This window comes from Copadichromis virginalis, linkage group LG13 (assembly GCF_057382275.1).
Source record: "Copadichromis virginalis isolate Kocher_CV1m ecotype Utaka linkage group LG13, C_Virginalis_male_GT1.1, whole genome shotgun sequence".
In the NCBI taxonomy this organism is placed as follows: Eukaryota; Metazoa; Chordata; class Actinopteri; order Cichliformes; family Cichlidae; genus Copadichromis; species Copadichromis virginalis.
The window spans coordinates 8618171-8642968 of record NC_140630.1 but is presented as its reverse complement, the minus strand read 5'-3'; the positions used below and the strand labels follow the sequence as shown (position 1 = coordinate 8642968).

General features: G+C 41.1%; 2 protein-coding genes across 4 annotated transcripts in view; one reads left to right on the top strand and one right to left on the bottom strand.

The window, feature by feature from the left end:
- Positions 1-17238, top strand: part of LOC146695197 (sprouty-related, EVH1 domain-containing protein 2-like) — a 36548-nt gene extending 19310 nt beyond the window's left edge. The window contains exons 5-7 of one of the 2 annotated variants that reach the window (XM_085477136.1): positions 3706-3855; positions 3962-4448; positions 16959-17238. In XM_085477136.1, the coding sequence (XP_085333262.1) occupies positions 3706-3855; positions 3962-4448; positions 16959-17041 (720 nt within the window). In that variant the 3' untranslated portion in view covers positions 17042-17238. Of the gene's footprint in view, positions 1-3705; positions 3856-3961; positions 4917-16958 lie in introns of those variants that run through there. The other variant, XM_085477135.1, reaches the window with a different exon arrangement.
- actr2b (actin related protein 2b) lies at positions 10583-24152 on the bottom strand. Of its 2 annotated transcripts, XM_085477137.1 has the most exons (10): positions 24011-24152; positions 21777-21887; positions 21337-21351; positions 19921-20136; positions 19627-19699; positions 18833-18969; positions 18298-18447; positions 16230-16375; positions 15630-15762; positions 10583-12226 (listed from the first exon to the last, which is right to left on the bottom strand). In XM_085477137.1, the coding sequence occupies exons 1-10, from the start codon at positions 24056-24058 to the stop codon at positions 12056-12058; spliced, it is 1200 nt and encodes a 399-aa protein (XP_085333263.1). In that variant the 5' UTR covers positions 24059-24152; the 3' UTR covers positions 10583-12055. The 2 variants fall into 2 exon arrangements, with proteins under 2 accessions (XP_085333263.1, XP_085333264.1); XM_085477138.1 differs by lacking the exon at positions 21337-21351 and having other exon boundaries at positions 24011-24151.
- Between the last annotated feature and the right edge of the window lie 646 nt (positions 24153-24798).

The following is a 24798-nucleotide window of genomic DNA, read 5'->3' as shown; positions in this document are numbered from 1 at the left end:
TCTGCTTTTAAAACTTGTGCTGAAAAATGCCACAAGATTACAGCAAACAGCCAGCAGACCTACACATAGCATGCGACTGCATAAGAGGAAATACTAGGACACAGTCTGTATTTGTGATCTAAAAAACATAGTGGAATTAAAAACAAAAATAGGCTACATGTTGGGTCTGATTCTGAATCTTATGCTTGTGCCAGATATTAAAAAAATAAAAGTTACGGGGAATATTTCCCCACAGACATTCAGAAAGACACTCGAGTATTGTCAGGATCCAACTGGACTCATGAATGAAACCAGGGGGAAACAATTACTGCCTCGATTTGTGTCTTCCCTGCCCATTTTTAGGGTTTCTCTCTCAACATCTCTGTATTTTTCTACCTGACGACTGCTGCATAGCATATTGGAATATAAAACCCCTAAACATGAATATAACAACAACAGCCTTATAGAACATGTCAAAAAGTTACTCCTCTTCTAATGAAACGTTGCAAAGTGTCATGACTGTAAAATCACAGGTGGAACATGAGGGGTTTAGTGCTGCTTGTGTTCTTCTGTGCTAATGACCTTTCCTAAAGTTAGCAGCGGCGGCGGTGGCAGTTAGTGAGGCAGGCGGTCGTAGACAGAGGGAAATGCTGGAGCAAATTTACAGCCTTTGGAGGGATGGGGGAGGATGGTTGGATGGGCTTGGGGGATAGGATGGACATACTTCCCTAAATGATTCCTCGTTCGCCAAACCTAAACTTAACCTAACCCTTCCTCTGTCCCTCCCTTCAGCACATCTCCCCTCTCTGTCTCTATTTTGGCTCATTCACAACAGGGGGAGTGAAAGCTATAGATGCAATTCTGGGCTCATCCCAGGAGAGCGAGACAGGCCTGTTGAAGGATGAATCCTCCCGAGCTTTGAGTCGGGGCATGTTTTGTGTCAGAAAATAACTTGAAATGCCCTCTGTCCAGCCTTGGACCAGAATATATAGAGAGAGAGGATGTCCAGAAATACAAACTCTCCCCCTCAACTCCTCCCTTTGTCTCCCTGTCCTCTTGTGCAGTCTGAGCTTGCAGCTGAAAGTCTGGTCTGTGTTTTGAATTAGATGCAGCCATGGAGGCCAGAGTCAGACTGGTTTCAACCATACCAACTCCTCCCCCAATAATGGCTTCGCCAGGGGGCGGAGCCCAAAGCTGAGGCAGCATGTTATGTTATTTTTGGCAGGCTGCTCTGAGGGCTTTGTAAGAAAGCTAAGGGGAAATTCTCAGCATGGCAGTATCCATGTGGGGAGTACGATATAATGGGGATAGCTTCAGCAAGACAGACACACACACACACACACACACACACACACACACACACACACACACACACACACACACACACACACACACACAAATATCAGATCTGGGTCATATAGTTCTGCAGAATAGTTTGCAGCATTGGATTTAGGCTTATTGGAGTGCCAAATATTTATATTTTTTTGGTGGTGGGGGGGGGGGGGGGAGAATAGTTTAGGAATAGTTTTAGAAATTCTAAATGATGTCAGTAGCTTCCAAATAAAAGTGGAATTTGCAAATCCTTAAAACTTCGCATTTCATTTAAAAACAAACTATCAGGTGTTGGTACAGAAATCCATTAAGATATTTCCCAAAGTACAGGATGAGACATCTTTCCCGGATTACTTGCTGTAGTTTTGAAAGCATAATGTTTTCACATTCTTGGTCACCACAGAATTTCAGTTGCTCAGTTTTATAATGTCACAATATCACAGGTCCTGAGATCTGATAACAAGCTGAACAGGCTGCCCCCTCTTAGCCCGGAGGATATGGTGTCCAAATGAGCTACTCCTACTCTGCATCCTCCAAAATCCCAGTATGTGCAAAATGTCTTTGCACAGGACGGTTTTAAATCACCTCCCTGATGTTACCTGAAGTGTTCCTGAGCCTGTGAAGTGATTTCCACTTTAGACTCAAAGATCACAGCCGATTATTTTTGGTCTTGACCTTGTTTCTTTCATTCAGAGATTTCTCTGATATTCAGTGTTAATGATGATTAAATGCATAACTTCTGTTATTGAATGAGGTGTGAACTTCTCTTTATCTTGCCTTCTAGAAGTTCATTCACCAATCATGCCTTGATTGGCGTTTGTTCGTGTGGTTTCTTTTTGTGTTTGTTTTCTGTGATTTGTTTGTAAGCAATTCAGAAATTTTAATATATTGAATTGCACAATTAGCTGTATTATGTAAGGACAGCATGCTAACAGCTGGAGTGGTAAGCATAGAGTTTTACATGTTAGAAATATTATCATTAGCATGTTGGCATGTTAGTGTAAGCATGTAAGCTCAAAGGCATGACCATTGCCTATACACATAATGTCGCCTCCAACGGTAGCAATTCTGGGTTCATTGCTTTGCTCAAGGACACTTTATTATATCTCCAAAATGACAAAAGTAGTTGCCATTAATAGAAAATTCCTTGCATCTACAGCCACCCCTCTCTAAGGCAGATCTAGCTTTTTGTATATCTGTCCAGTAATAGTTGAAGAGAAGTTGGATAGTTTGAATTAAAAAAAAAAAAAATCGAATCTAATTTGTGAAATAACATTTCTGGGAAAACATGTTGGAAATCTCACAGCTGTTGCAGATAGCTAAGAGAAGATGGTCAAGAAAAAGTAAGACATGCAAAAAATCGTTCTTGCCATTGACTTCTTGTGACCAGTCTTCCCCAAAGCAAGACAAAATGCAGAGGATACATTTCAAGCACAGCTTCTCAAACAGAAACACCTGCACCCTTTGCCCCGCGGCTAAACACATCTACAATACATGCACTCATATTACAATGCTGATATGATTAGACAAAAGGAGTCCTTGCCTATCAGCTGGTGGCTAACAGAGGCTGACCCCCATTGTGCATGTCTGAAATCGGCAGCGGTCTGACTGTCTTGTGTCTGGCCAGTGTTTGAGTTGGACTGGAGCCCTGATAGACTTTAGCGGAAAGGAGACGGGATACTGTTCACATGTGCACACACATGCGTGGAGAGGTGGAAAAGGGAGAAGGAAAGGTGGAATGTGGAGAAAGTGCGATTGAGGAAAGGAGGACAGGTTGACTGGGGAGAAGGAGATGATGTGTAGAGGCTTAAAAGGTGAGCCTGTGGATATGGTGTGTGTACAGTTTTTCTGCAGACTTTAAAAAAACATTTTAAAGGATGCTTCTGTTTCCACTTTTTTGGATTTAGGAATATTTTGTATCAGTCACTTGATCTTCATGAATGCTTAGGTTTCTTGTTTTCAGTCATTTTAAAAAAAATGTTAATTTAATTGATTCCCTTTTACTTTTATTGTCAAATACCCAGTTCATATGAATATACAAGACAATATATTCATACTGAGTCAGATAAGAGTTTTTGCTGTGAAAATATGTTAAAAAAATAAATTAAATCAAAGTGGTTAATTTAATTGTGATTTTAGGTGTGATGGTTCCTGCAATGTTTTCGTAAGTGATTCTTTGTGGCAGGTGTTGTTAGTAAAAGCTTAACTCGCATATAGCAGTCCAAAAGTGGATTGGAAAACAGAGCTCACACTTCCTGTTTTTCCAGTCAGTGCTGCATGGAGGCTTCCTGTTTTTGTTTGTCCAATCAGGGTGTCCTCTCTCACTATTTGTTTGACGTGTGCAATCAGAAATCAGCTTTTCAGCCTGCATCCTGTGTTTGTTTGTCACCTCAGAATACCACAGACAGCTCATCCAACTCCTCCCAGAAACTGGAGACCTCTCTGCAGCCGCTCGAGTCCTCGCCCCTTCCCCAGAGACACAAGTGCCCGCTGGGATTTTGCCACGATCCCTATCGGCTCTCAGACCACTACTACTTGGACCAGGTGAGACAAACACGGCTAAGCTGTATCCATACATATTTTATACATATATTTTATGAGTGCATTACTGCCAGTGTTGTTTATGTTATATACTCTCTCTGTTGTTTAGCCATTGTCTCGGATTCCCCGCCATGTCACCTTCGAGGACGAGGAAATCGTCCGCATCAACCCTCGGGAGCGCAGCTGGGAGCGGCCCGCCGAGCGTCATCGTGGACGCCACTCAGATCGCTCCTGGCTCACCGGCTACGAGGACTACCGCCACACAACAGTGCGTGACAAATTCATCAACATGGACGACCCTGAGCCCAATGTCCACTTTGACAAGACAGAGGCGCAGAAGCACGACTACACGTACCCGCTGGCACCGGCCCTGTCGCCCTCAGACTCTGATCCCTCCCTTGGACCCTTAAACAGTAAGGGCCAAAACGTCTCGTATCGCCAGCAGTTCCCGTCTGTGGTGTCCAGTCAGCCTCGCTCCCTACTCCCGAGCTCCTCTTCATCCACCAATGGTGGGAAGGGGCAGAAGGATGACAGAATGGAGCGTGCTCAGTGTGAGCACTGCGGTGAGGCTTTTTACCTCTCCAGCAACCGGAGAGGTAGGTGCCAGGATGCTCCAGACCCGGTGCGCATGTGCATCCGACGGGTCAGCTGCATGTGGCTGGCAGACACCATGCTCTACCACTGCATGTCTGACCCAGAGGGGGACTACTCAGACGCCTGCTCCTGTGACGGGGGCGAGGGTAGCGGGGGAGGCTGTCTGGGCACGCGCTGGTTAGCCCTGTTTGGTTTGTCTTTGGTGGCGCCCTGCCTCTGCCTCTACCCACCTCTCCACGCTTGCCACCAGGTAGGGCTTGCATGCGGCTGCTGCGGAGGTCGACACAAGGCCCTGAGCTGAGCGGCCGTGCTTTGAAACCTCAGAGGGACACGACTCAAACCTAAACCCAATGCAAGGACAGGGAAAGGGAAGGATGGGGAAACGAACAGAAGGGACAAGTGGTCATGGCTGCTTACTCTCTTGCCTTGTTTTCTCTGGGTTTCTCTACAAATTCCAGACACTGAAATAAGCCAAAAAAGAAAAAAACTGCTGGTGCATTTTCTGAACGGCCTGGGAAGATAAGCTCCCCCTTACGGCAGACAGTTCTCTCAGCTCTCCACGTGGCCATTTGCTCTGTTTCTAGTGAGAGAGCACTCTTTTTCAGGGGGCCTTTTTTTTTTTTTTTTTTATAGCTGACCTATATGTCATGTATCACATATGCAGGTACTTTATATTGTTATATTTGTACACTGACTCGGCGTCAAAGAACTTGAATTGTTTCTTTGTCCTGTTTTTCATTCTCTCCTTTGATGTACGCGTGGCCATTTTGTTTATACTCTATTCCAATATCAGGCCCGCTCAGCTCAACTCCAGCAACACGAGACATCAAACACTACATCTCTTTGCGCATGTGTGTTAGTGTGCGCGTGTGTGTGCGTTGATGGTATATGTGCATGCTTGTGCGCCTAGGCCTTTTGTTGTCTGTACTGCAGCTTATAGTAAAGCTCATGTATATAGTCTACATAGCTCTCCACCATCAACGTCTTCTTTGTTCACCGAGGCAAACGTGGTACTCATCTTAATCTTCGTCTAATATCCCAAAGATTCAAGCTTTCATCCTATTTATTTTTCTCTCTTAAATTGATCCACCATCAAAAGGGTGCTGGGCTATGATTCATTCACTGAATGAGACGGTGCCTCAAGTCACGCTAGCATCCGCCCCTGCTCCTTTCAAACATTATTTCAAACAGTGCCTAAAATCGCCTGAACCGGGAACCCACTGAGTCTTATTCCAGTCAGATTTTGGCTCATTTTTACTTACAGTGCACTTGGAGTAGTGTGATTTTTTTTTTTTTTTTTTTTTTTTTTTTCTTTCTTGTTCTTTGCAGAACCTTAGCCAGCGGTCTGTGTTACATCAAGGACTGAAAAATCAATCCGATACCGTTTAAATTGGTGCCCATATGCCTTAAAATGTGGAGTCTCACTCGTCTCTTTTAAGATGTCTGCTATAGCGAAAAGTGTGAGCTTGGTTATGGCTCAATCAAGTCTCACCACATGTTCTTTGAAACTCCATTTAATCTATTTTTGTAATAAAAAAGAAACTCTTTTAAAAAAAGAGCATGTAAACTATGGATTTTAGTTTGCCAGCGAAGTACAATCACCTCTCCCCCGCCTGTCATTTATGTGCAAAAGCAAATGCCAAAACTCGTACAACTCTATTGAAAACATCCAAAATCACTCCCAAAAAAAAATGAATAAAGGTAAAACATTAATGCTGACTTTTTAAAACATGGGACTTGTGGGTTTTTGGGTTTGTGTTTTTTCCACTATGTATGTCAGTTCAGCAATGTGACGAGTCTGATTTATAAAATTGTAAAGAAAAGTTTGACATTTTAGGAAGCACACACAGATAAGACGTGCAATAGCGTCTGTGTGATAAATAAAAATGTAACCTAGATGCGGGATGTGGTTAGCTTAGCTTTGCGTAAACACTGGAAGCAGTAGAAATGGCCTGTCTGGCTGTCTTAGAAGGCACCAGAAACCATCCATCAGAGGGTCTAAGTTGAATCCATAATGTCAAACTATTCCCTTAAGCGCAGAATGTGGTGTTTTAATCCAGAGATTAACTTGCTGAAACCACATGTGACACATGTATGTGCTGTTCTTCTCAGTCCTACAGCAGCACTCGTTCCCTTCAATCCCAGATCTGTTGTATCATCCTAAGCACAAAGAGAGTAAAGTCATGCTTGAATATGGCATGACTACATTTCAAAAAGAACAAAAAACGTTATAGTCTGTTCAGTTGTCGTGGTTTGTGATGCTGCAGCTGGCCCATCACGCCCTCACAATAAGAGTGCAACACTAAAAGTACAACCACTCCGGTGCTAGATGATTCATCTAAGCCTGGGTGATGGCAGCATTGAGGATCAGAACGCAAACACAATGAGATTTTTAAAAAATAAAGAGACGCAGGACATCAGCAGGATCCCATCGGAAAAGATCAGGAGTCTGAAAAACGTGAAATTCTGGAAACAAACATCCATCCCTGATTGTTTTGCCAAGGAAATGTCACTTACTGTAGTCGAACTACAGAATGCCTGAGGATGTCCTTTTTCCTTCCCCAGTGGTATCTTTGTCATACATCCTGTCCTGTGTACTAGTTTGTATGTTGTTGGTGTGTGTGTTTGCGTGTTGGCGTATATTCCAGATCTGCTCATCCTTTTCTGCTCCTTGATCCAAAGCTACTGGGATCAGCTGAATATGCTATGACATATGGACACCTTCTGAGTAGATTCAGATGCTGTAATTGATCGATCAGGGGCAGGGGCCAATCAGATTGGAAAGAGTGTGCGTATGTGTGTCATCTTTTACCTCCATCTTGTTTGGTGTTCTCACATGCAGAGCCATTTACAAGTGCCTGAACGCATCCTCATTATCTCCTTGTGTATTTAAATTGAAAAATTTAAGAAACAACTCCCTGTATTGAATTAGACCCATTTTTTATGCTTAGTATTTTTACCTCTGTAAAAAAGAGCAAAAAATTATATTATATATATCAAGTGTATGTTGTACATTTTTATTTCTATTTTTTTTAAATAACTGTTTCTAACATGTACAATGGATGTAGTTCTTGCTTTTCAAGAAGGAACAGGAAGTACTTTGTAGATACTGAAGGGTGGCCAGGTTTGTGAGAAAAGTGAAATGTGTGTCTTACCTTCCGCCTCCAATAAAATGAGAGAAAACGATTTTTAAAAAAGAAGTCTACAGCTTTATTTTAGTCTTTCCTTGACGATCCCACAACAATCTTCTGTTGATATTGGAATGTAACCAGCTCATAACCAGTTGAGTCAAGTGTCCTATTGCAGTGCAGACTAACTCACCGATTGCAATATGCTGGCAGTCTGTCTACATTTATAAAAAAAGATCGATCATTGACCGATCTGTCTGAGAGTGCTAACTCTGGGACAGACTCCAGTTGTTTCGAGACAGGCAAGCAAGCAACTGCACTCGCAATCAGAAGTGGTCCCCCAAAGGATAAGGATGTTGCACAGTCAACCTCTGAGCAACCAGATCTTCATGGAAACTACTTCTAAAACAGTCTCAGACAGCAAAATAATTCAGTCACTGGGCAGCCATTGATTTTTTCCTAGTGGCAAGGTGGTTGACGTCCTGTTTTTACTCATGAAACGATTAGCTATGAACAACTGAAACAGTTAGCTAATTACAATATACTGACTATACAAACTGTTATACTCAACCCATCAGTAAAAGTAGGAGATACGTTATTGTAACTGTAAGCACACATCAGTTATGCCATTACTGATAAGTTTGTAAAGCTGAAATAAAATTAAGTTATATATTTTTTTCATTTGTTCATACAGAAATCAGCAGTGTTAAAATCACCTGGAGGTTTAGAATTCAGTGGTATGCTTAAAAGTTTATCCATGTGGTTTTTACTTTGACATGTACCACCCACCTAGGAATCATTGCACATGAAGCACAGCCCCTCATTGCAACAGCCCTCCCCAATGGCCGTGGTCTCCCCAGTGTGCTCCAAAACAACAGTGACACTACAATGACCCTACTTCAGGCAATCAAAAAAGTATGCTGAAGCAACTGTATCTTCAACTTTTAAATCCGTAACATCTCTGTTCAGTTTTAGACCTGATGCAGAAACAGGATGTGTTAACATGCTGCAAAGGTAACTGTTGAACAAAATATTTGTGGTAAGGAGAAAAAAGTTAAATCCTGCCTATCTTTGGGCATGGGACCACAGCCACCAATTCCAATAATAATACAAGAAATCTCCAAAGTCAGTAGGATTTATCCTCTGGTGAACCCTTCAAAAATAAGACCTGTATTTCTGTTTCTTTTTTGAGGTGGGTGGGGTTTGTGTAAAAAAACTGGCCTCAATTCCTGCTGCAGTGCAAGTCCAAGAAGATAGAGAAAGATTTAGAGAACAATGATTTATATTATTAGGTCCATCTTCCAGCATCTGAAAGAAATTGCTTAAATGTAGATCAAATATACTGAAAAATTCAATATAGGGTTATATGAAGTCCCTAAACAGTTTTAAATCGTGGTAGAACTTAGTGAGGTAATAGCTAACAGAAGAAGTTTGATGTAAGGAACCTAACACACAAACATCGTTATAAATCACTTTTCATGAAAAGAGAAAGGGTGATTTCACGAGGAGACCCAGAGGATTCAAAAAAATGTCAAAGCCACAAGTTTTTCCCTATGACTTTGAAACTTCTAAAAAGTTTTGCAACATATTTGATGAAAGAAAGCACAAAGAAAAACTGAGGCTAGTACAGCCTGTCTTATTCTCCTCAACATGTCTTCCAGGGGAGCTGCCTCCCTCCACAGGAGGAACATGTGATAGCCATCGAGGACGTCGAGCTGTTTCACTCAGGATGTCTCTGGAAAAGCATGTGGGCGATAATGATGGAGCAAGTGAGGGGAGGGGGAGGGAAAGAGAAAAGAGAAGAGAAAGAAGGTCCCTGAGGGCTTTTGGGGGCCTGCTAAGCAGCTCAACGGCTGCAAACAGCATCGCCGTCCACATGTGCAAGCATTTAAGATATCTGCTCGTGTAATGGGGTCAGCATGGCCCCTCTCTGGGTGCATGAGCACCGGCGCTCACTTCCCAGTGCAGTTTACAGGAATGGGTGGCCGTGGTCCCATGCCCAAAAATAGGCAGGATTTAACGTTTTTCCTTCCTTACCACAAAGATTTCGTTCAACAGTTAACTCGGGGAGTATTACCTTTGTAGCATTTTAACCTGTTCTGTTTTTGCATCAGGTCGAAAACTGCTTGATTCACTCAAACTGAACAGAGACGTTACAGATGTAAAGTTCGAAGAGATAGTTGCTTCAGCATACTTTTTTGATTGCCTGAACATGAGATAAAGGCTGCTGAGAGGAAATGTCTCTCTACTCCCACCCTGTGGATAATGCTTTGAAGAGAGAGTTTAGAGAGAATGTTTGGGCAGCAAAACTATAGGAAAACAAGTATTAAAGAAGAATTTTTTTATTAGTCTTAAATTGCTAAACAACGTTTATTCAGAAGCTGTTTGGGGGACCTTGAGTGCACCATTTAAAATGTGTAAAGTTCATGTTTTCATGTGGCGGATTTTTAACTCATTTCATAGCGAATACATATTCTGAAGTGACAGAAAATAAATTTAAAAAAAAAAAAAAAAAAACACAATGAAATGCTCCACTACTTTTGCAAACATCCTTACGTGATGCCCTTTGTGCTCTGATGGGGAGGAAATTTCAAACGGCGCTCCTGAGGTAATAGTTCAGGGTTAAGAGGGAAGTGGCAAGAGTCGAGGGATTAAAATGGAACAAGGCCGGAAGAGTCTGGGTGCGATCTTTATTTCAGGCACGGAAAGAGAGCCTCTTCCTCTGGTGGCGCCAGTCCTCTGCCGCTGTTCCATTTCCTCTTCCTCCTTCGGGTCTGTGAGCAGAGGTCTCGTCCTCTTCTGTGGATGAGCCTCGGCCACCTACACCCTTCTCCTGTCATTGTACTTAATCAACCCATTTAATCTGCCCCCTACTCGCAAATATAGACTTCAAAAGATAAATATTTACAAATCAATGGTCAGGATTTCTTATTCCGAGCCATAAATTTGTGAAACAGAAGCTTCATGTGCCAAAAAAAGAAAAAAAGAAGGAACCTGTCACACAAACATCCTTATAAATCACTTTTCTTTATTTAAATCAGCGTTAGGCAGTTATGCTATGAACAACACAGGAAAGTAAAAACAAAAAACTGTGACAAAAAGAAAGACATTAAAACATGAGATCCAGTTAACATTAACTGCACTTGGCACTGGATAGACGTTCATGGAAAGAGGAGAAAAAAAATATACACATTTATCGTAATCAAAATAGAAGTGCCTCCAGTAATCATTAAGTCGACCGTTGGGAATGAAAGTCTGGAGAACTTAAATAAGCCGTATAATATACTGTTTTAATTTCCCAGCTTTGCGATGCTCCAGGTGTCCAAATTTAAACAGATCTCATCCTAAAACCTGCCACTGCCTCCGTGCTTTGGTGGATCTGGAGGAACACGATGAGTGAGGTACTATAGCGTCGATACAGTTTGAAATATTGCTATAACTGCTCACACCCATTCGTTCAACTTCTGATTTATAACCAGAGAGGAGGCAGAGGCCAAGCTGTCTGACGAGGAAAAAAAAAAATACTAACCCTCCCCACACCCCATCACTGTGTCACCACCAACGAACCCCTAAAGTACCGTCACACACTCGATGTCAAGCTCAGGGGCTTTTAGTTTGTGTATTTGTCCCTTTATAAATCAACCATTAATTCTTCATAAAATAAGAAAACAAAACACATGGAGGACCTTCTGTTACTACAATACACTCCATTTACAATGGTAGCAGTGCACAGCAACAAAAGTCAATGAAAAAGAAAAGAGTCAAATTTAAAGATGGAAATCAAACTCATACATCCAACAAAAAAGGAAAAAAAGCAAAAACAAAGTAATCCCTCTCCCAGAAAAGAAAAGTCATGATATCATTTATAAAAACCGACATAAAAATGTGATCAGTTCTTGCTCACCCGGAAAAGATGCTCAAAGCGGCCCGTGGCTGTTTGTGGTGGACCCTGATTGTGACGTTACAGACGCTTACGAGTTGCTTAGAAACTTTGCATCATTTTATCTCCTCTACAGGTTTAACAAGGGAGGAAACTAAGCTTTCTGCTGAGGCTGGTCGGTTTACCCGACAAGTGTTAATTCACAACAAGCCTAATCTGCAGGTAAATATGCTGCATTGACAGCTCTTAACCTTCTCCCACCAGCACTCAGCAAGAATCAGTGGAAATCTGCAAAGATGGAATTGGTTTCTTGGGGCTTGCGAGGAAAAGTGTGAACCAATCCCAAACCAGGAGAGAAGAGAGAGAGGCAGAGAGGCAGAGTGGAGAGAGAGAGGAGAGAGCGGGAAGGTGATGGCTGGATTCCCTGCGGTGTTTGAAGGGAATCAACGGCCGAAACAGAGAGGAACAGGGATAAATAGATATATACTCTGCGATGTGGGCAAGGGGTGGAAATGTGTGTGCATGTCGTGTATGTGTGTGTTTGTGTGTATATTCATGTGTGTGTGTGTGTGTCGTGTGGGTGTTCTGTCCGTCCAGTGCTTTATCTGACGGTCACTCCAAGTTTTTCCAGCACACGGACTCCTTTCTCCTGGTACTCCTCCCGGGTCAGCCAGAAGTTGTCCTTGTCCTTCATGATGTCGGCCAGCACGGCTCCACCCAGGAACACCATGTGCTTTCGCCTGGGAGGATCCTCAATCCGGATCTTAAATTTCTACAGGAAAGGAAACACAGAGGAGAATGATGAGTTGCCAATACTGCTCAAAGTTCCCAAAAGTCTACATGTTTTTCTAATCAATGTCAAGGAGATTTATATCAAAATTTGAGTGGTCTAAATCAGATAGAAACTAACTTGATACAAGCTTAAGATCAGAAGATAATTAAGATAATTAGGTATAATTATGATAATACTTTTTACTTAACTATCAGTTCTTCCTATGAATTCATGGCTACCCAACTCTTGACACAATGAGCTCCTTGGCTTCAGATGGCGTGAGCTCTCTTAATAAAAATAGTTTAACCACAGTCCGCTGTCGAAGCAGCCTCATGTTAAGTTTATACACATACACCGCCTCCAGACAGCCGGCAAGGCAAGCAAGCAAAAAAAAAAAGAAAAAAAAAAAGAAAGAACGAAAAGAAAAGAAATACAAGCATTTTTTGCTGATTTCCACAGTTGTCCACTTTTTAACATTGAGAAAGAACAACTGGAGTTGAGCTACAGAAAATATTTCATGTGGTTCAGACAACAGGAGCTGCTTAAGTTAGAGACTACAGGAGGCAGGACACATGATGTCCTCTTGCTAGCATTAAATGCACTTAAATATTAGTTGAGCTTTTTGCACACTGGCGTGATCTGATATCTGACAGGGCCTCTGTACTGGACAACTGGCAGGATAAGGACCAGCTAATACATGACCAGCATGGTGGTGGATAACTGCACTCTCACATGCACCTCAGCCAGAAAAGTGTTAAACAGGCCAAGACTTTCCTCAAGACCTAGCGGGATTTTTTCAAATAAATTAAAAAAAACAAAACAAAAACAAAACAAACACCAAATGTTTGAAGGAGCTTCTATCGAAAACATGCTGAATTCAATTTTTTACAGTCTAAACCAACAGCAAACTTGAGAACTGCGCCATAGTAGGATTGGACAGCTTGGTTTAGCCAGGTGTAACTAACATGTTTTTTTTGTGACATTTAAAATATAAAACACATTTAAGTGTGTTTAAACCTTCCGAGGAGCTTCCGCTTGCAAAAAACCACAAGAATAAATTGAAAATTGGAAAATCAACCCGTGTTCACTCGCAAGTTTACTGTTAACAAATAACAGTAACGTGAATTTGAAGCGCTAGCTTGCAGGGCACCTCTGTAGTCCATCACATACATACATGTGATTAATAACTGAGGTCGATTTTTTTTTTTTAAATGAGCAAAAACTGTTATGACCTATGAGACATTAGGAAACATTTGGAGCCAGTATGTGACCAGTCAAATTTACAGTGCCTGTAACTGGGAGGCTCTTCATTTAAAGGCTCTTGACAGGTGACTGGATGAGGCCTCTGTCTATCACAGGCTAATGTGGGTATTAACAGAACACGACAGTGAGGTTCAGGAACTGAAAATCCCATTTATATTCTCCATAGGGATTTGATTATGAGCCATAATGTTATAATCATCTAAAGTAGATTTACTATGAGCTACACTGTGAAATGATGGTTTCTACTCCTGCACCAACCACAAATCTACAACATATCAACCTTGTTTTAACAAAAATAAAGAAGTAGTGAATAACTGAAACGGCAACATCTATGACTGAAGGAGGTCACTGTTGTCATGGAAATGTTAGTGTGAAACTGTAGAAAGACATTAAACAACACCATTATTAATTATAGAAACATTTTACTACCTTGTTCGTGTTTTTACATTTCTTATTTGGTATATGGATTAAAGAATTCAATACAAGGCTACATGGCTACAGAGAGAGCACAAACAAAGAATAACCTGGAGACTGTACACCACTACAACACGTAGACTTTTACTGCAGCTAAAACACACAGCTGCCACAAGAAGCTGACTGGTCCGACCAACAAATGCTAAGCTTTTAGTCTAATAAAATGGATCCTGTTATGATCACGATTGTGTGAGAATCTGCATTTGTCTCAGGAGTTTTCCAGCTCCTGAGGGAAATATAGGAAGAAAGCTGCCTGCATGGAATCGATGCGACTGAGAGCTCAGAGACAGACGCGAAAAGAATAAACTTTCTATCATAAGACCAAAACAATCAGGTGACAGGCAGTAAAATGCTGCTTTAAGACCCAGCAGGAATCACAGCGTGAGCTGATAACTCTGTGGTTTTATCACGACAACTGAGACCTTGCAAATTACAGAGTCATCTGATCAATTGATAATCAAAAACACAGACCAATGCTGCTTTAAAGCGACCTCATGACAGCTGTGGTCAGATTCACAGGCAGTCCAATTTGTGTTTTCAGCACAGAAAAATGATAACACAAACATCTCCTTCAGCACAATCTACTTCTGTGTGGCATGTTTAAACACTCATATTTTCACCAAATAGGGCAAAGGATGCTGCTTCTGTTTGTTGCTCACGTGACTGGCTGTCTAAACGTACTAACAAACTTGTAAAGGTGCAAGCTACACAAGGAGGTGGTGTATTTGCCATATTCTAGCAGGAAAACAAGTGCTAGCAAGACTGACTGTGGTTTAGTTAACGCTAGAGTTAAAACTGACATTCAACAAAGCAGTTTCTTTCTAGCAAAAACTCATCAGCATCTTTTTAGTTCTGAAGAGTTTTCATAAAGGGAAAAAAAACCTATCATTGGATTCCCACACTAACTTTGCAGACTTCAATTCCAAAAAAAAAAAAAAAAAAAAAAAAAAAAAAAAAAAAAGAGACAATCTGGGAAAATTGGGGTCGATTGCAGTTGCAGGCAGAAAAGTAAAGCACATAATGATGTGTTCTTTAAACCTATGAGTCATCTGCTGAGCTTTGTTTATAAAATACTTCTGTTTAAAATCATCTGTGTCTTTGGGATACCGACATGAAAAGGTAGAAATATTTTACCAAAACAAATATTTGTCACTATGAAGTTAACTGCACGCTTGTTTAAATTAAAGGAGTGTCTGGCCTCTGGCACTACCTTGTGGTAGTTTGTCTACACTGCACTAAAAAATTCATAAAGCCAGTCTTGTGCTTGAAACGGGCAAGGTTCAGACATGATAGCTGCATGCGGTTTAAGTTCAAGGTGTGTGAAAACACAGCGAGATGTCATTTACATCCTTGAGAAACATGTTCCCTGTGCTTCATTCTGGCACTTCAATGCTCTCTAACATGTGGGAAAAGCCGTACTGAAGATCTTTAACAAAATGTGAGAATCAGGGGAAATGTTTTACTTCAAACCAGAGGCCAGATGCAGACTTCTATGTTCCTTTCTATAACTAGAGCACTCTTTAAAAATCACACTGGATAGATCTAATGAGCTAAAATCAATGTCCCAGTTTTTCAAAGTGACAATCATACGGTGAATCATATTTGAGCAGTTTTTGCTCACAGTCAGTACTACATGTCACTTTATAGGAGAGGGCTGGTTTCTCACCGAAAGCTTGTCCACATCTCCCTTGAGCACACGCTCCAGGTACAGCTGCTTGAGCTCCCTCTCCAGCCGAGATGGCAGGCCGGGGTACATGGTAGATCCGCCTGAGAGAACGATGTGCTTGTAGAACTCAGGCCTGATGACAGGAAGACAGAAAAGGGTGAAAGCAGGAAAAGGCACATTTTCTCATTTTAAGTCAGCAAATGCTGGAAAATGTACTTTCCAAACAGATCTTCAGTGACTTCAAGAGAGTAAAAATAAATTATTGAACTTAAGCAGCAAAGGATCAGTCATACTTAGTTGACTTGCAAGTGTTTACATTTTTTCCCCTTGTTCCATTCTTTTAAAGACTCATGATCAATTTTCAAACTTTCCATACTGAACTCTAGACTTCACAAAATATTTAGTTTTAAGTCTAAAAGCCTCCATTGCTTAAGGGAAAGCTGTGATCAGCTGACATTGCCATTTGACATCCATCTATCTATTGCTTGCCAAAACGTCTGCCTCTGCTGAAACTTCCTAATGCTGTGGAAACACTGAGTCACCCTCAGGAAAGCTTTTTATTGATAGTGGAGTATACATGTGCCCTTTTGTTGGCCTCACCTGGTGTCTATGTCAGCTGCTTGGATGGTGTTGAAGAGTAGCTCGGCCACTCCAACGCCCTCCACGTTGATGAGGTGGGGCTGGAACAGAGCCTCAGGGGCCTCAAACCGCTCTCCTCCCACCTTGATCACACGGCCATCTGGCAGCTGGAGTTGTGTGGGAGGATGAGAAAAAAAAAAAAGCAAAGAGGGGGAGAAAAAAAAAAAATATATGACACTAATGAAGAGGTAAGATTTAATGTACAAGAGTGCCCAAGGGTGTGAAACTCTACAGTGAGAATCATGATTTAAACTGAAAGGAAGGTTTAACTTCTCAAAAGAAAAGAAAATCCTACCAGACTGGTGACACTGTACAGCAAGTTAGAGCACGGAGAGTGCTGGCCTCAAACTGACTATAGTGAATGCATGTGACTATAAAAAGGCTTCATTCAGCCAAGGGCAGTGGGAGGAAACAGAGCCTAGCCACTGCCGCAAAGTGGCTGCACAGGAAATGATGTAACGCGCAATTCAGGACCTTTCGGCCACAGGTACATTGCCCTCCTTGTTTCAGCACACAAAACCATACTTACACATACATGTTCACGCACCTATTCACCTACACGCACACAGTCGCCTACACTAACCCAAACACACATGGTCAGAGCGCACTGAGACACAACATGTGCTCGGAAAGGCGTGCAGTAACACAGACACCAGGACTAACGTTTGGATTCTGTGGTTCTCTCTGCAGGGAAATGGACCTCGGAAAGAAAAGCAAGCCTGACGGAGGAGCACTGCACCCCCATATGTCTGAGTCTCAGAGAAAACTGTTAGTCAGTAGCATGGTCCTGTACCAAAGCTGCCAACTGCACCAACAGTGGGCATGTGGTAGTCTACTTAGCTCAGTGCTGAAACAGATTTAGTTACCCCATTAGTTTTGATTATTTCAAAATACTGCCACTTTTGAATAACAAATCCTTTGGGAGGGATTCTGTCTGCACCGGTGCTATTTTAGGCAGAAATATGAAACTTGTGCACATGTGGAGTGCGTAAAAAGAACTCATTTTAAAGGAAAAAAGTAAACAAAACAAAAAAAACAAAAAAAACGTGCAACCCCTCAGGGCTGGAAATTTGCTGACTTGTAAAAACATTCAACCTAAATAAAATAGATGTTTAACATGCCAAAAATATACATTTCAGAATTTCAATCGGTTTTTGCACATTGGTACCTGTGATGGGTAGGGCTGCTTGGTTACCGTGACAATTATTTAATAAATATAATACTCAAGGTTTGGAAAAATTATGGATTTAAACTTGTTTTTTGATGAAAAAAAAAAATTACAATTTTTTTTAATATTTAGTTTTTATTTAAAGCTTCTTTTGACTGCTCCCTTATTCACAAGGTGTCATGACAGGATATATCTGCATATTTGATTTGGCACAGACTTTTACCCCGGACACCCTCCCAGCAATTTTTGCCTCTTCTGAGTCTTGAACTGGAGACCTTTTGTGCGTTAGACAAATGTGTTAACCACTACAAAACAGAACCAGATTTTATTCATTTGTTTATTATCATCATTGCAATTTGTAATTTTAGTGTTTGTTTTCACGGGTTGTGTGTTTTTGGGAGTGGAGTCGAAGTCTTGTTGTTTAAATTTGCTGGATAAATGAAAGTGATATGACTCACTGAGAGCCAAAATTGGAATAAAAATTTAAAAAGATTCAATGCACAGAGCTGCTGACTCGTATACTTGAGTTAATGACTATTAATGTATGTAGATTTTTGTTATTGTTATTTTACTGCATTTTTGTTATATAAAGCTCGGCTTCTTGAGTGACTAATGCACACAATGCCCATGTGAGGACACCAATCATTTTTAACGCCCTTTTTATGCAAGCTGCAGTGTTTTGATAACACTTTCCAAAACGGCACACCCTAAAATCTTTTATTGGCGTTCATAAGGCAACTGTACCGACCAGCTTGGGATTAACATCAAACATGTGGATCAGTTCTCTCACAATGTCACACCAAATGTAACTGCATTTGTCAGTGACTTATTACTGTTAAGAATAAACATGCGAGTGTCTACCGTGTATGATTCCACCAGCACGGTGGTCTCGAGCGCCAACTTCTGCTCCTGTTCGATGTTGTAGCCTACATAGCACAGCTTCTCCTTCATCATGCGCACCGTCTCAAAGTCTGCAGAGTGGTTGAAGGCATAACCCCTCAACAGTAACAACTGCACATGGAGAATGAGAAAGAGGTCAGGGAATAGGGAAGGAAAAGCAGAATAAAATGAGACTCTTTGGCTCACTTAATGTAATCTCCTAATATATCAAGTTGCACTGGAGGAGCTTTTCTAAATTAAGATCTTCCCATTAAGTTGCAAACAAAGAATCTGATGACATATGCAAGACTTCACACACAAAAAAAGACTAAACTGTGACATATTTTTATACGCTGCAAAACATATTCAAACTTGTGCATTCAGCAGCACATTTTGGAAGTCGGATGTTAGAATGGAGTTCTCACAGAACCTGCTATTTAAAGATTAATCTAAGAATATTTTGCCAAATCTCCACCTCACGTAGAAACACTTTGATGACATTATTCAAACTGGATACCTTGATGAGGTAGCGGGTGATGTCCCTGCCTGCGATGTCCAGACGTCTTGTCAGGTGGGGCAGACTGAAGCCCTCATACACAGGACAAATGTGCGTGACACCATCACCTGAGTCCACCACCACACCAGTGAGAAGGCCTGAAACACAAACACACTCTACAGTTAATAACCTGCAATTCTATCAAGCAAGGAGAATTTTATCCAGAGTGTGCTTGCAGCTGCTGATTACTGCTGGCTGGGTAAACACACACACACAAAAACTGCTGCAATAACACAGCTAATGTAACAGTTACCTACTTATAACTGCTACTGAGCAGTTATAAGTAGGTAATTGCTTATTTAAAAAAAAAAAAAATCTGATAAAAATAGTAGAATACTAGACAGACCTCACGCAAAGCTGTGTTTGCACAACATATCAGCTGATGTCAGAAGTACTGATAAATGTTTTGGCACAAATATGATTGTGTTAGTCTGTAAGAACAAACATTTTGACCAAGAAGTGTTTGTGTGGTAGCTAAATACTGCTACACAAAAACTTCCACAACTAACTTTAACAGCGGTCTTGTTTCTAAGTTTAATGACGTAAATAGTAATCAAGAAAATAGTACAATACGTTTTATAACTGTCCGCTTGAAGGGCCTATAATTGCACTTTAGGGCTAAAATTAATTTCTAGATGAGGCAGTTTAAGGAAGCAGAAGAACAAGTCTAAAATGTCTGTGACATGAAAGCTGTGTTATGCAACAGAAAAAGGTTAGTGTCCGTTTTGACTAAACATGTATGTAAAGTCCTCTACCTTGGGCATACAGTGTCAGCACAGCCTGAATAGCAATGTAGACTCCTGCAAACTGGTAGGTCTCAAACATCACCTGTGGTAGAGGACAGGAAGTACAACTGTTGAGAAACTTGACACACTACAGCAGGCAACGTGGGTGCAAAATTATTTCTGTAGCGTAATGCAGAAGTAGCACACAATGAAGTCATTTCACGGAGGATTAACCAAACTGCAACTTCTGCTATGCTTTAAAAATCAATTTCCCCCCGAAAGACTGCAAGATGCTGCCTCTGATAATGACAATTTTAATGTTACCTCGATGATTTTCTCACGGTTCTTAGTGGGGTTCATGGGGGGCTCGGTCAGCAGAATCTTGCAGTTGCGGGAGTCGATGTTGAGCTTCTCTGGGCCAAAGGTGTAGTCCCACAAGTGCTTCATGTCATCCCAGTTCCTGACAATGCCGTTCTCCATTGGATAATTGACCTCGAGCATGGAGCGCAGCTCACTAGCCTCATCCCCCACCATCAGGTCCTGCAGGAAATTTAACAGAGATAAATATTTTAAAATAGTGCAGCAGAGCCCTCAGGATTGTGGAGCCCACTGTGGAACAATCAGAGTCACTGAGCAAAAGGATGAGTATATAGCCTCGGTCTGGAAATTAAACTCAGTCATCTCATTTGCCTACTTGCCACCTGAAAACTTCTGTCATGTGACAACAAAAGCATTCATGTAGCACTTTGACTTAAAACGCAATTACCCACCATGCACAACAAGGCATCATTTTCCATGCATATACACCTGGAAACACTTTCCTTTAGCTACAGTACACCACTCGTTTAAGCCACATTCAACTATCTGCATGCAAGGCACCCCGGCAAAATGTAAACAACTGTTGGGTTAGAGCTCAGTGTTAGCCACACAGTCAAGCATCTCACGTTCCACTTGGAGACATCAAAAGCCTACTGAAGGCAGCCATTTTATGGGTTCATCCTGTGCTCTTTGGCATTAATGAGTACCAGTCACAGGCATCGCCTCCATGTGGTGTCATTAAAGAAAAAAGAAAGAAGGGGGGAAAAAAGGAAAGAAAAACAGATGTGTTTCCATCTCCACCACAGCTGTCTGCCATGCATCCTCAAGTATGGGCACTTCCTCTATACTTAGAATAAAGAATAATTATTTTTCATATTGGACATTAATCAATTAAAATATGCTGACTGCTTCAAAATGGCTGGGAAAATAGATACATATGATACATACAGATACAGAAAAATCTGATCTTTGGCACACATTGCTCTGGGTGACATTTTAAGTTGTTTTCAACTGAAAAGTGCTTCAGGATTGGTGGGAGGGTAGCTGTCAGGATGCAGCAGGAGATCAGAGACTTTGACAGTGGAACCGGTCCAAAATCTCTTTTAGCACTCCATCGATAACAGCTGGCCTATGATTCACTGCAGCTATTTCTGCTAACACTCTCAGCCTGGAGAAAAAAAAAAACTGCTGTGGATTGGCCTTACCAGCCAGCAATACCCAGCTTAGGACCCAAAATCAAAAGGTAATGAGGATGTACAAAAATGTGATCAGAATGAGTGATGAAAAAATAAATTCATGAAACACACTGGACAAAACAAAAGAAAAACTCAATCAAACAAGAGGCTTAATTTTTAATTTCATTATATGACTCAGCTCTCTATAGCAAGCAAGAATCAGAAGCACACACCAACCTAAACTTACCATTTTCTGGACATTCTACTTCACCAGGAGAGGAACAAAACATGGAGGAAGAGGAGGCAGATATATATAAAAAAAATGAACAAACAAAAGTGGAAAGGACAAGGAGAAAGGTAGAGATAGGCACCATGCCAAAATAATGTGAAGCTGTCAAGACATTTACACCGCTGCTGTCTTGCCTGCTAAAATAAAAGGACCTGCTAGTTTTGATGTGGGCTGGTGTTCAAAGCATTTTTCAGAGATTCATTAGGGTGCCAACTCTTACAACAGTCTATCTTGACTGTCTATTACTTTGACACTGTGCTTATATAAGAGACTGACTTTATTCTGTAATGTATATTTCACATCTTGATTTTTTTTCTCTCCTGTTTTCAACTTATATTTTTGTCCGATGACCCATTTCCTTGAGGGGGAAAAAATGCATAAGCAGGAACAGTCTGTACCTTGATCTCAATGTTTCCCACTTTGGCTGTAGAGCGAATGATGGGTCTCCCAACAAGTGCAGGGAAGATGTGCTCTGGGAAGTTGGAGCCTGCATAGCCGCACTTGACAAACTACAATAGAGAGACAAAAAGGAAAGAAAACCAGAGCACAGAGGAAGTGATTAGAAAATACTGATAAGATCAATTCTAGAACAGAGCTTGAAAACATTACTATCATCCTATTGATAACAAAGACCCCAATTACCATTCAGAATGAGCATGTTTGATGACGATGCACGTTTCATGTACTGCATGTCTAAATGTGGTCAGTTCCTGCATTAATTAACTAAAAAAAAACTAATTTAACTAAAACTAATTTCCTTTTTTAATGCAAAAAACAAACAAAGATATTTAACATTAATATTCTGCATCTGTGATTTTCACATTTATACAATGAAAACCCCTCTGTGTTATTACCAACAAATAAAATATTATTAGAACCATTTGTAAAAATCAATTTTGTGAGAGCTACAAAGACTATCATTTACACCAAATGGAGATATAGACAATTTGCTGTTCTTTGCGCTCAGCTAGAATAGTTGCACGAGCTCAGATAACCAAAGACCAGGAAAAGATAGCATCAGGGGTGCACTGGTGTACGATTACCTCTAAAATATCAGCCGCAAATACCGTTACAGGAAGTTGTTTTAGCTCTAATTAAAATATTTGGCTGTTTTCTGATTCTACACACCCTTTTTTGCACCAGTTTAATTTGCTTTGAACCAAGTATAAAAACATTTTTTGCATCAATACACAGCACAAAATGTAACCAAGTAACAAGGGATGCAGACTGCAAACATGCAATTTGGAAACCGTTATGGTAAAATTCATTGAAAGACTATCAAGAGTAAACTAAACAATAAACAGTCTAAACTTTTTTCTGCATGGGAAAAAGAAAAGAAAAGAAAACGCATTTGCATTGGACTGTGAAAAAGCATGCAACAACGCTCTTAACAAATCTGCTCGTGACATATACGGCTGTGGTTCAGACTCGTCTCACTTCCTCTTGACTTCTCAGTTCAACTCTGACACAGGGCTGTTTTTTCCCTCTGTTTCACAGAAAGCTCTTGAAAGACTCACAACTCAAAAGAGCCTTATTAGTCAGTAACATGCTGAGCCAACATCCTCTTTGACTGCTGACGTTTAGACAAGGAAGCCTGCACACCCCAAAAGAAACAGTGCTACCTGTGTGTGTGCAAGAAGCAATTTAGAAGCATAAACAAAGCTCAGTAAAGTTTATATTAAATGCTTGATGGCGCACAAGCTGAGTATTTTATTAAGAGCGAGTACAGCTATAAGGAAATACAGCAGTATATCATTCATGTTGATAATTACTATTGGGGACGAAAAGACCACAAAAATGTATCTGATGTAGTGCAAATATGAGCAGCTTTTTGGATGGTGGTTACTTTCCTTTGTGGTGGGGGCTCTTTCGCAATGTTTCATTTTACACACCCATAACTTCCGAGTGTTTAGCCCCCAATTTTAATCAATAAGTACATGTAAACACACAGCCGACGTGCAGATCCAAAGATACGTGCAGAAATACACCTGCTGAGGTCTTTCCGGACTCCTTACTAATGGATGCTTGAGTTAAATTTTTAATGAGCGAAGTTAGTGTAAGCTGCGGAATGAGAAAACGTAAAGGTGGTTCCTCAATTCACCTGACACGGCCTAGCTAGCATTACACCTAGCCGACACTGAGTGAAAAAACATGTAGCTCCGGTCCTTGGAAAGCAAACCCCGACTACAGCATGGAAAGAATGAATCTGCAAATTCCGTGTGGTTTGCCGAACAAATCGCTGAAATGACTGACGTAGCTGCCAGACAGCAGAAACCAGACAGCCAGCTGTTAAAAGCTAACTAGAAAGGCTAGCTCGGTTAGCTTACTAACCGGTGGTTGCACCTAGGACGTTAACTATTAATTAAGGGAGTTATGCAGGAGGGAGCAATACAACTAGAGATTTTAATTAAATTTTATCCGTGCATTTCCATCCAATCCGCGGGCCGTTTCCGCATCAGGACTGGATGAATGAAAATTAGCAGGCTAACTGGCTAGCTACACACCCAGTTAACGCTAGCTAGCTTGGACGGTGACAGACCCACTTCCTGTTTCAGCAAATCAGTCGACATAACGGCTCCTTTTAGAGCAAGACTCGAGCTGGTAACACGCCGAGCTAAAACGGTAAGCTTACCCCGGTCCCATTGTCGCAGACCACCACTTTCCTTCCCTGGCTGTCCATTATGTAAAAGCCCAGTTGCTGCTGAACCTCCCTCAACTTTCTTCGGCAAAGCCGGAAGGAAGACACACCAACCCGGCCGAAAGGAGGAAGGGAAGGGTGCTCATCCGGTGTGTTCAAATGACATACATTCTCTTCTTCATCTTTGAATTCGTCCCATAAAACCCGTTTTATTTATTTATTTCAACTTTTATTTTATTTTTTTTAATTTCATATCATCAACCTACATACAGTTAAAGAAGGAAGGAAAAACACAATCACACAAATAATTACTGTGTCACAAACCATCTACATATTGTGCACGCATGAAGTTGTGGTTAGAAGTTTACGTACTGCATAGCATACTTCTTTAATGACTTTTAAAAAAAAAACAATAATTAGATGCAGTTATTTATTCGGTCCAGTTTTGATGTGTGTTTTAGGTCATTGTCATGAACCTAACCTGGAGTACCCAGCTGTGTTCTGGCTTTAACTATCTAGCTTCTGTCTAACTACTACCATCTTTGCAAGAATGTGGAGGTGGTCCTACTCCTTTATTATTCCATCCACTTTCTGCAATGTACCACAATTACTGACAGCAAAATAGCGCCAGAGAATGATGCTAGCATCACCATGCTTAAGAGCTGGTACAGTGTTCTTAGATTTGAAAGCATCATCTTTGCCCCTCCACACATACCCTCTGTTATTGTGACCAAGTAGCTCAGTTTCTGACACTGGTCTTCCAGCAGTTTCCAGTTCCTTGG

Coding starts and splice junctions, on each gene's coding strand:
- actr2b (XM_085477137.1), bottom strand. CDS start 24,058: ATGGACAGCCAGGGAAGGAAAGTGGTGGTCTGCGACAATGGGACCGGG. Junction 21,888..24,010: donor TCTGCGACAATGGGACCGGG/GTAAGCTTACCG, acceptor TCTCTATTGTAG/TTTGTCAAGTGCGGCTATGC. Junction 15,763..16,229: donor GCAGCTGACATAGACACCAG/GTGAGGCCAACA, acceptor TCCTGTCATCAG/GCCTGAGTTCTACAAGCACA.